Raw genomic sequence first — 12,272 nt, forward strand, 5'->3', positions numbered from 1 at the left:
TTTGATTAGGAAAGTCAAAAAACTTTTCCTCCCCTCCTTTCACGAGTAACCTAGCTTGCACATGTTCTTTTTCTGACCCCAAATCTTCTGAGGTAGCTGAATGTTCTTCTAACTCATCTGTTGCATCGTAGTAGAGGTCTGAAAAGACTTGTTGAGCTTTCATCAAGTCCTAGGTTTCCTCAATTTCATCTTCAATGTGGAGGGTTGAGATCATTTGAATGGGAATTATATCATAGCCGTCCTCATTGCAAAATTGAGTAGGCATATACGTATTCAGACATACATCCATTGTCACTAAAATTTGAGTCCACTCAAATGACTCAAACAAATGCTCTAGAAAGGATTCAAGTACATAGGCTTTGTTTGTGCAATCCCTTTCTAAGATGCATTCTTCTTGTTTTAACCTTTCGTTTTCTGAAGCTCCGCACATCCAAATAGGAGTGTCCTTGTTTAACCAAGATGGAAGCTTACTCAGCCAAAGAGACTAAATCGAACTCTTGTATGGGCATTTTCATGACATCTCTATGATTGTGATCTTTTAGATTTACCCTTGTTATAGATCCCACTTGCTTCAAGTACAAGACAGTTGTTTTCCCAATCTTAGATAAGTTGTACCTGTCGCATGAAAGGTCTTCCCAATATGATTTCGTGGTTGAGTTTCTTCTCAAAGTCTACTTTACCGTATTGCTCTGCAATGTTGTTGGTTTTGAAGAAAGACGGATCTTGGAGAATGTGCATCGATTATAGAGCTCTCAACAAAATCAGCATCAAAAACAGATTTTCGATTCCTAGGATCGATGATATACTCGAAAGTTTACAGGGATCCTCGTGCTTTAACAGGATCGATTTGAAGAGTGGATATCGTAAAATCTGAATCGTGTCGAGAGATGTCTACTTTCGGACGACTTTTGGGTTATTTGAGTTTTTGGTGATGCCTTTCCGCTTAACCAATGCTCCGACGACATTTAACAGGATGATCGACATGATTTTTCGAGAGTACGGGCTATTTGTTGGCACTTTCTTTGACGATATCATTGTTTTCTCCAAGGATGAGGCAGAACATAGAGATCATCTGCTTCAAGTCTTTCAGGCATTACGACATCACAAGTTAGTGATAATGCGAAGAAAAGTGATTTTTTCCTAACAAAGATACACTTTTTTGGGACACATTGTGTCAACAGCAAGAGTGCAGATGGATCCGGCCAAGATACAAACTATCCGTGATTGGCCCGATTTGAAGAATGTCCATGAAGTTAGAAGCTTCTTGGGATTGTGTTTGTACTACAGGCGGTTCATTCAAAAGTTTGCAGAGATTGCTTCCCCTTTGCATATTTTGACACAGAAAGGAGTCCCTTTCTCGTGGGGACCCACATAGGTGACTACCTTTCAAACATTGAAAGAAAAATTGACTATGGGACCAATTTTGACTTTATCGGACTTACAGAAGTCATTTGAAGTATATTGTGATGCTTGTGATCGTAGTCTGGGTGCGGTCTCAATGCAAGAAGGCCATGTCATTGCTTCCAAGAGCCGATTGTTCTCAAGGCCGGAATTGACAGCACAAATTTATGAGAAAGAGCTTTTGGCGGTTATCCATGCTCTTACTTAGTGGCGGCATTACCTACTCGGAGCGTTTACTGTCTTTATAGACCATCAGAGTTTATGTTACTTCTTGTCACAGAAGCAGCTATCGGAAAAGTAGATGCGGCAGGCGAACATCTTGTCACAATTTCACTTCCAGATTGTCCATGTGCAAGGACAAAAGAATTTGGTGGCAAATGCTTTGTCTCGGAAGCCGTTGGTTCTAACTATTTCCAAGATTCATCATAGGAGCTTCAAGGATATGGTCAACCAATATGCAACAGATACAAATTTTGCAGACATTTTCACACGAATACGGGATGGGGAGATAGTAGCGGGATATTCCATTCGGGATGGCTACTTGATGAGGAAAACCATGTTGTGCATCACACAACCGTTGAGGGAAAAGGTTATGACCGAATGCCATTGTCCACCTTTTACGGGTCACCGCGGCATTGCTACCACCTTGAAAGGGGTAGAGAGAGACTTCTTTTGGCCGAGACTCAAGAAGGATGTGGACAAGTTTGTACGCAGTTGCTTGGTATGCCAGAAGGTAAAGTTTGACAGGCATGAAGCACAAGGATCGCTACAACCTTTGCCCATACCCACCCGCCCCTGGGAAAGTATTGCAATGGATTTCATTTTTAATCTCCCGAGAACACAGAGTGGTCACAATTGTATCTGGACTGTTATTGACAGATTTAGCAAGCAGGCTCATTTCATTCCAGTAAAGAAAACAGTCAAGCCGGATCACTTAGCGAGATTGTTTGTGGCCCAGATTTTTAGATTACATGGCATGCCCGAGACGATTGTCTCCGACAGGGACCCCAGATTCACGAGTTTGTTTTGGAAGGCAATTTGGGAAAACATTGGCACGCGGTTGCAGTTCTCGTCATCTTTCCACCCCCACAGACTGACGGGCAATCTGAGATTGCCAATTCAATGTTCTACCTTTGGTGGAATTTGCCTACAACAACACGATAGACTCTTCGACGGGGAAGGCGCCATTTGAGATTATTGAAGGTGCTGCGGGTTCCATCCTTCCTAAGCACGAAAGATAAGATTTTTGAAGCCGATGAGTACACGTGCGACTTGGACACGGCTTTTGCCAACGCCCGCTAGGCTTTGCAGCTCTCTCTCTCTCTCTCTCTCTCTCTCTCTCTCTCTCTCTCTCTCTCTCTCGGTTGTACTTCACGGAGAGCATGGAATGTGAGGTTCTCTACGGAGCACTGGCATAGCTTTTGAATTTCCACCGGCAATGTACTTCACTGCGAGGTAGAGCCGCCACCAGCGCAAAGCGCCGCCAAGTCTTTTTTTTTTTGGTCCTACACCTTCAGCTCGCAGAATTCGACACCTGGCATGGGAGACCCAAGCACCATATTATGTTAGTAGATGTAGGGTGGGTTCACATCGAGGAGGTGGAAGAAACGCTCCAAAAAGTGACTTTCCGGGTGGAAGAGTTACAGAATGCACACTTCTGCCACCCATTTGTTCACATAGAGGGTGGATGAAAAAGTGACTCTATTTTCTTCCGTCATCTAGTATGAACAGTGGGCAGCGGCAGAACAAAAAGTGAAAGAAAGAAGTATTTACCAATTGCATCAATAAACCATAGCATAAAGTTTTATTAAATTGAGGCAAGTATATTTAAAAATTATAAAGCAATTCATCTATAAATTTTTTTATTTTTGAAAATATTCAATCTCATGACTAGAGGTGTTTTGAGAATTTTGAAAAATTTGAAGGGTATTTTGGGAATTTATGAGAGAATATTGAGGGAGTTTTCAATTTTTTTGGAAATATTTAATCTCACAACTAGAGGTGTTTTGGGAATTTTGAAAAATTTACGGCATTTTGGGAATTTATGAGAAAATATTGAGGGTATTTTGGGAGGGGTTATATGCTTTTTATTTTTTCCAACGTTAGGGATTAAGGCTAAGTGGTGAAATGCCAACGTGGAGGGCGGAAGTGGTATTGCCGGGGGGGGGGGGGGGGGGGGGCGCTCGTTTATAAATAACACGGGGTCCAGTTCGAGGGATCGACGGTAGGGGCAAGCGAGCGGCGATGCGCGTGATCTGGACCGTCGAATCGACGCAACAAGGGGGGGGCTAGTATTTGATTGCGCGAAATCGCATGCTTTGCATCAACGCGCAGCAGCGTAGGCGGATAGAGAGGGAGGTTGTGGGTTCAAGAGGTGCTCGCGACGGCTGGAACCCTCAATTTTTTATTTTAATGGGTGGGCGATCAACGGCCGATTGATTCTCAGCCGCTGATCCCTCGAGTTGCGCCCGTGACACTTATGGACGAGGGGGGGGGGGGGGTCCCGAAGCAGTGAATCGTTTTTCTTCCATGTGCTGGCAGCTTGCAGGCTTCCTTTCCGCCGCGCACTGTGAACGGGTCATCTGACATGCGCTTCCGTGATTGGCTGCAAGCAATTGCTTCCGCCGCCCACTGTGAACCCAATCATGGGTCCCAGCCTTATATAGCAAGGCACACGGTGCACACCAAGCAAGTGGCAAGACTAGTTTTTAAGTGACGAGGCTTGTTGACGGGTCCCATCTTCATCGAGCCTTTTTGAGAGCCACGTCAGCTGACTATGGCATTAGTGACCAGCCTCCAGGTGAGTGGAAATGGAGGGAAGGAGAAACCCTTGAATTGACGGGCAGGCGTGCGCAAACGACGCGGGGCCATGGTTTCTCACAGGCAGCTGCTGACGAGCGTGGAGGCTGCTCTGCTCGCCGGGCCTCATCTTCCCGCCCTCCAGCGCGCCGAGCTCGCCCACCTCCTCCACATTTCGCTCCCCGATTTTCGTTCATTTCTTCAGCACGCTGTAAGCTATTCCTTTTTGTTTTCAAGTTTTCGTCCAAGCACCCCCCCCCCCCCCCCCCCCCCCCCCCCCTTCCCTCACTCGGGCAGAGAGAGAGAGAGAGAGAGAGAGAGAGAGAGAGAGAGAGAGAGGGGTCAGGACCCATGGCATGCATTTGTTAAATACATTTAGCCATTCAAAGTTAAGTATGAAAAACCTCATCGTCTGGAAGCAGGGGCTCAAAAGGAAGGCAGAGGAAGGAGTTATAACCCAGTGATGTATTTGCCTCACTCTCAAGCTTTGTGCTTCTTATTACCTATTCTTTTGGTGTATAGTTAGTGCTGCCTCTCTACCCTCCATCACCTACTCCAACCGGCAGGGGTGTGTCCACAAGGAACCATCACAGTTCCAAACCGATAGCGTGAGCTCAAGTGGGGTGTCCTCCTTTGTCTCATATGCCAAGAGTCCCTAATTGACCGCTTGTTGATCTCAATTGGCACCCCCACCCTCTTGTGGCCCGATTGATGGCTAGCATCGTGTTCAATGCCACCATACTTTCTGATGTCACCAGTCTACTTTTCAGCAGAATCCTGCCCCTTTTCTAGTCTCTGCCCAGCTAGATTCGCTAGCTCCTTTGCAGGTGTCAGCCCCCCCCATACAGGAGCTTGCCCCCACCTTTGTTGCCTCTTCCCCTTCACTTTAAGAGCTAGGTCTCTCTTTCACGATGGACACAAATTTTCCTCCACGGCCACTCATCACTCCCCTTGCGCACACTCTGGCTCTTCCTTCTCCACCTCCTAGACCTGCACCTTCTCGCTGTGATCCTGGCTCCTCCACCTTTGTTGATCTCTACCATTTACCACTCATTCTTGCCACCACTCCCCTTCCTTAATGTCTATTTCTCTTATTTTATGGGTTAAAGCCCTGACCTAGGATTGGTGGTGAGATGAGTAGTCATGGTCTTGTCCCTTTTCAGAAGCAGGTTTACTTGTTGTGCTGGTCCTAGCGCATTGTCTCTCTGGTGGGCAATCGTTAGCGTCCTATGCTCTCCTTTTATCTTTCTTTTATGGGGAAGGAGTCTTTGACAAATGAGTTAGGTAGAGACTATGCCGGACATCATACTTATGATGCCACTCGCTCATGGTTGGGTGTTGTAAAGAATTGGTATTCATTGACCCTTCCCAGAAGAGAAATCCAAATCCACTCTCCTCTACCCAAGATGCCCCAGAACCAAGAGCATGTGCAATCTCCAAGACTCCTACTCATATGCTCATTTTTGAAGAGATGGTACAATTATCAATACTGATCAGAGGGAAGGGGTCACATTGCTTGGGACTGCCCAAAAAACCATAGGAACAAAAGACCCTCTACATATGAAAGCACAGGAAGTAAGAAGTTCCGACCTTCAGTTGGATTGATTTATGACTTGATAGGTGTCCTTGTTGTTGATGCATCCAATGAACCATGCAAAGCTATGGAAAAGTCAAAGATCAAGATGCCCTTATCCTCTTCGACTCAGGCTCTTCGCAAAATTTTATCTGCGCAATTAGGTATCGAAGAATATGCCAAAGGGACACAAATTGAAGCACAAATGGCTAACAGAACCTACACATCATCGACACCATTGATTGGATCACTTTGATTGCAAGTTTAAACAATTACAGATCCAATTGACTTCGACATTATGGATTTGGGAGGATGTGACGTTCTATTGGCCATGCCTTGGTTTTACAAGTACCATGCCCGATTCGACGTCAGAGAACGAACTATCCAATTGAAGCACAAGAACGAAGAGTTGATGTTGAACTTCAAAAATCAAGCTACTCAAGGAGCGTCGACAGATTAAAGAAAGTACTATGAATGTAGATTAGGATGAATTGAGAATTCTTTTGTATGAATTTGTGATTAATTAAGATTATGATTATGATTAAGATTCTGATCTTGGGGTGTGTGCATGCATCACAAGCATAGTGGTTTCGTACGGTCTCATACGTTTTGTATGCGTACGATGATGTGCGGTACTAAACGAACTAAATTTTTTTATGATGTATGATGACGTTATGTACGTTCAAAATAAAAAAACAAATAATTTTCAAATCTAAGGCTTAGGCCTTAAAGAAACTTGACATTTGTATTGATTACAATTTACAATACTACAATGTAAAGAGTCAAGACTCAAAAGACTAAAGAGAATGAGCATTACATAAACCAAAATGATCATTGATAAGTAGAGAGTCAAGACTCAAGATGATACAAAAAAGTGGGGGGGACCAAGGGCTACAAAGTACTCAAAAAGTGGCACACCATAATAGAGAGATTAAATAGTAAAGTCTAAAGTAACTAGTCTAAGAGCTTCTAGTCACTAGTCGCTAGTGCCCTCATCATCTTCCTCATCTTCCTCTTCTGAGCCTTGTTCATCAACATCATTCTCTTCCTCACAAGAGTCGAAGGATGACGGCTCATAATCTCCATCACTAATGAGGTTGCCTTCATCATCATACTCTGGCTCTTTAGGCTCTCTATTCTCCATAGTGATGGCCGCCACACAAGAGCCGCTTCCGGAGCCTCGCCGCACATAGGTCCTAGGAGCATAGTAATAGGGGACGCCCTTTTTCGGGCTTCTCGTCCCCACTTGCCGTCCCGTCCTCTTTTTTACACAAAAAATCCATTTGAGCCCCGTCCCCCGTCCCGGAATGCGTCCCTTGTGACTATGTCTGGAAGCCTCCGTGGTTGTTGTTGATGTTCTGCCTCTACCTCTTGTAGCGTTGCCTCTTGTAGGAGCATCAACATAGGTCCTAGGAGCCTCCGTGGGTGTTGTTGATGCTCTGCCTCTTGTAGTCGATGTAACTGCATGGATGACGACCTTCTTGCGTGATCGTGTGCTAGAAACCCGGTGATCAATCTCCTCAAGCTCCAAGTAGAGCTCACGAAATATCATTTGCTCCTCAGGGTCTTGCTCTTTGTTGACGCTCTTTAGAGTGTCAATCGTGAGTGTGAGCTCATCCACGTTGACCTATTTGACATTTACAACTTTGGACAATGAAAACATAATTAGTATATTCAAACTAATTAAAGACTACAATATAGAAAATGGAGTAGACTGTGTAGTATGGAGTCTCGAGTGATGACGCGTGACTATAATTTATAATTTATACATGTCGAGCCATAGGCATCTCATGCATAGAGCGCAACATGCGTAAATTGGAGCGACAATAGATAAGTCACTCTAATTGCTTTGTTGAGAGCTTGTTTCGGATTTTGGTGTGGATGAGGAAGTATGCGGACCAATTCTGCTTACATGCTCCCGATGAGCAATCCTAAAACACATCAAGAGAGGCATAAGCTATAAGAGACTATAGTTGAAGAGATTAAGCACAAAATGTAAAAGTTTAAGGCTTGCCGCTTACTTGGCCAAGAACCCTCAAAGCAAGTCGTTTGACAGTGGGCAATTGATAGCCAAAGCTCTCCCACCAAATAGAGGCTTCACCAAGGATTGCCGCTTCCAACACAAGACGGAAGTAAATGCGGTGCCTCGTTGGTCGCTATAGTTGATTACCTCTTGGAGAAATGCTCCAATGTCCTCTTCTTTTAGCACCTTAAAGAGGTAATTGTTGCGCTCCTCAATAAGCTCTTGATTTGCAAAGAGTTCCGGCTTCTTGTAAGCCGGATGCAAGAGACCCGCAAAGTAATGGATAGATCTCTTCATCCAATCCCATCGCTTTTTGATTAGGATGAGAATGTCGTCTCTCTTGGGAGAGTCCTCGAGGTAATCACTACAAGAAGAGAGAGGAAATGTACTAAGTAGAGAAACAAGCATGTAGAATCTAGATATATAAAGAATGTATTATGTAATAATAAATATGTAGTTATACCGTGCTCCATCGGGAGCCCCATCTAGGATTGTAGACTTCTCAATCTCCTTGTAAGCTTTCTCCATGAAGTGCCATAGAAGCCCAATAGTTGCCCCCTCCATGTCGGTCATGCGGAGAGCCTTGTACAAGGGCAAGATCGCAATGACAAGACCCTTAATTTCTTGCCAAAACTCCTCCTACAAGCAAAGCCGTTGGATGGCTTTTGCATTGTTAGGTGCAGCGGAATGATTGTTTGCGCTTTGCTCAAGATGAGTGCTCCAAACTGTGCTCAAGGGTTCCTTTTAGTTCTTATGAAAGGTAGAGCCTTCCGTTCTTAATGGATAGTGCTATGATCACGACGAAGTGAATGGACAATGTGCGTGCAAGTGTATGAGACTGAGAGATAGAGAGAGAAGAGAGATACGACACCAGAGACGTTGTAAAACCCTCCTCCGAAGGCCCCACTCTCGTCGGCGAGAGTGGTCTACTTATGATTGCACAATCTAGTACAAATGGTATGCATGAGATTGATGCAAGTCTAGGCTATGTCGGCGATGACGAGACCGACCTAAGGGTTGAAATCTGCAATCTTTCTACTGCTGTCCAAAAACGCTATGGGCTAAAATCTGCAAATCTTCTATCTGCTGAATTCTGACTCTATGTCGATGACGATGTCGATGGCGACGACGACGCGCTGAAAACGCAGATGCTGAAATCTGCGTTTTCCGGGCTGAAACTGTAAACCTTGCGGAAACTGACCGTGCGGTGAGGAACTGCTGCGGGAAGGTGAGATCTGCGAGGTTCGGGACTTGATCTATGATGTCTAAAGGCTGAAAACTGAAAACGTTGGTGGTTCTTGACTTTCTGTCGCGATGAAGGTGCAAAACGTCGGGGTTGATTTGCAACCAAAAACGCTAGGGCTGAATTCTGGTGTTTTTGTCGTCGGGATTCTGCAGATGCAAAAACGCTAGCCTGATCTGCTGTGGTCTTGTCACCGTGGCTCTGCAAATGCAAAACGCTTGCTGATTTGCGGTGGTCTGATCCAAAAACGCTAGGCTGTTGCTTGGGAGCAAAAACGTTAGAAGTCCTTGGGGTCCTGCTGAGAAGGTGCCTGTTGAGCGGTGCTCCTGCTACCTCTTCTGCCAGAAAGTGCTAACTTGGGTTTGCTTATATATTAACTTAGGAAAATTACCCTACCTACTTTTGTTGGAAAGTCACTTAAAAATAATAAGTGAAAAATGTCAAAAATAGGGAAAATAGGCTAAATGTACTGGAAAATTTCCCTAACTGATTCTAATGGATTTTGATGGGAATTTTGATGATCATGCTGTGTGCAACCAGAGGATATGCATCTACACTAAGTGACTAGGCATGCACGGTCTACGAATAGACTCACAAAAGTGCCAGATCACTTCTAATCTAGACTGACTGGACCGACTGAACCCTTGTGCTGTAGCTTGTCCACGGACACACAAGGTTGGAGGTGTCATGTGACATCCCCTCCTTTTCAAAGTGAGGTACTGGTATCGAACTGTATGGCGTCGAGGGAGATCGCCTGTCACGTGACACATCTCAACCCTATGTGCCCGTGGACAAGCTACACCATAGCAGGGTTCAGTCAGTCCCGTCAAGTTAGATTAGCAGTGATCTGGCACTTTTGTGAGTCTATTCGTAGACCGTGCATGCCCAGTCACTTAGCATAGATGCATATCCTCCGGTTGCACACAGCATGATCATCGAAATTCCCATCAGAATCCATTAGCATGAGTTAGGGGAATTTTCCAGTGCATTTAGCCTATTTTCCTATTTATTGGGATTTTCACTTATTATTTTTAAGTGACTTTCCTACAAAAGTAGGTAGGGCAATTTTGCTAAGTTAATATATAAGCAAACCCAAGTTAGCACTTTCTGGCAGAAGAGGCAGCAGGAGCACCTTGCTCAACAGGCAACTTCTCAGCAAGACCAACCCCCGCGACTACTCTGGCGTTTTCTCCACAGAAGACCTAGCGTTTTTGCATCAGATCAGCCTTGGCGATTTGTGCACAGCAGATCAGCCCCGGCGTCACCACGACACAGTAGATCAGCCTAGTGTTTTTGCATTTGCAGAACCCCGGCGACAAAAGGACCAATTTCAGCCCCTGGCGTTTTTGGATTTCAGCAGCAAATTAAGACCGGCATCATTCACCTAAAGTGTAGCAGATTCAGCCCGTAAAGACCATAAGTTTTCAGCCCTAAGAAACCTCATTTTTCAGCCAAGAAAACGCAGCCAAAACAGTCATTTTCAGCCACCGAAACAATCCCGAAATTCAGCGATTAGAAGATCTCAGATTTCAGCCATCGTCGTCGTCGTCGTCACCGTCGTCGTCATCGGCATAGACCAAGTTGCATCACTCCATTGCATACGCATTGTACACCTTTGTGCAATCAATGTAGACCACTCTCGCCGACGAGAGTGGGGCCTTCGGAGGAGGGTTTTACAACCTCTCGGGTGTCGTATCTCTTCTCTCTCCTTCTCTCAGTCTCATTCATTTGCACGCACAATATCCACTCACTTTGTTCGTGACCATGGCACTCTACAAGACGGAAAGCTCTCTCTTTCCCTAAAGAACTAAAAGAACCAAGGCCAGGCGATGGCTGATCTGGTAATGCCGGCGAGTGAGGGATGCTTTGAGATGCAAAACGCTATGCTTGATGGTGGGGGCCTCGCCAAGGGAATAGGGAGGTTCTTGATGAGAGGGAGGAAACACCTGCTGCTTGGGAAAGCCTGTTGTGCTCTCTGCTCATTTGCCCATTTGTGCTAACTTGGGTTTGCTTATAAATTAACTTCCCATTTTTCCCTATTTTTGACATTTTTCACTTATTTATTAAGTGACTTTTGTTGGGTAGTCAGTAGGGCAAATTGGGTAAGTTAATTTATAAGCAAACCCAAGTTAGCACAAATGGGCAGATGAGCGGAGAGCACAACATGCTTTCCCAAGCAGCAGGTGTTCCCTCCCTCTCAGCAAGAACCTCCAAACAATGCGTTCGAATCTTTTCTAATGTTGTGTTCATACCTCTGTGCCCACCCGTGAGAGTCATGTGCATCATGCAATATGGCTGGCCTAAGAGAGGGCAACACACATAGACGCTGACGAAAAAATAACAATCCATCACGAATGAGATAGTTGCTGGGCCCTTGGGAAGCAAGAGCCTGCAACCAATACTTACCAAACTCCGAATCTGCATACTGATTCTTCATGCTGTCAAAAGACTCACCCTGTATAGAAAATGTGGTTCTTGACTCAAGAGCCAAAATCTGTCCTTTGCGACTCAACGCATCTGCAACAGGGTTAGCTTTTCCAGGCACATACTCAATCAAACCACCAAATTGCTCAAAAAATTGGGACCATCGTGCTTGGCGATCACTCCAATGTGCACTAGGCATAGACTGGAGCCACTTGAGGGCTTGATGATCTGTGCGCACTGTAAACTCTCTACCATACAAAAAATGCTTCTAATGCTTAAGAGAGTGAATGACAGACAAAAGTTCTTTATCATAAACTGAATAATTCTTTTCCGCACTATTGAGCTTCCGGCTAAGGAAGGCTACTGGGCGACCATGCTGCTGGAGCACAGCGCCAATGGTGACATTGCTTGCATGCGTCCATACTTCAAAGGGGTCATCCCAAGAGGCAAGGATAAGACACGATGCTTCTGTCACCGCAACCTTGAGAGCTGCGAAAGCCTCAATGGCTGCCTCGAGCAAGTCTACGCGCTGACGGCGAGTCTTTACCCCTTTCAAAACATCAGTCATAGGTGCAGCAATGCGTGCAAAATTCTCTATGTGCGAACTATATGCTTGACATAACCCAAGAAAAGAACGCACATCATATGCAGTTTTGGGCAACTTCCAATTACGAACCTGTTCCACTTTCGCGGGGTCTAGCTTGACGCCTTCTGCAGAAATGATATAACCCAGATAAGTGACTTCAGTAAGAAAAAATTCAGACTTCTTAGCTGCAATGTACAACTGACACGGATCCAAACGAGTTAAT

The 12,272-nt window shown here is 45.1% G+C and overlaps 1 protein-coding gene across 5 annotated transcripts in view; it reads left to right on the top strand.

The window, feature by feature from the left end:
* The first annotated feature begins 4,177 nt into the window (after window positions 1-4,177).
* EMB3142 (nuclear pore complex protein (DUF3414)) overlaps window positions 4,178-12,272 on the top strand; it is a 108,992-nt gene continuing 100,897 nt past the window's right edge. For 2 of the 5 annotated variants that reach the window (XR_015189491.1, XM_086522313.1), the window contains exon 1: window positions 4,179-4,411. Coding sequence is in view for 4 of the 5 variants with exons in the window: in XM_086522313.1 (XP_086378439.1) it covers window positions 4,271-4,411 (141 nt within the window). In the remaining variant the exon portion in view is untranslated. Of the gene's footprint in view, window positions 4,412-12,272 lie in introns of all 5 variants that reach the window. The other 3 variants (XM_086522331.1, XM_086522323.1, XM_086522340.1) reach the window with 2 other exon arrangements.

Source organism: Adiantum capillus-veneris, chromosome 1, assembly GCF_014529385.1.
Source record: "Adiantum capillus-veneris isolate H3 chromosome 1, ASM1452938v2, whole genome shotgun sequence".
Classification (NCBI taxonomy): Eukaryota; Viridiplantae; Streptophyta; class Polypodiopsida; order Polypodiales; family Pteridaceae; genus Adiantum; species Adiantum capillus-veneris.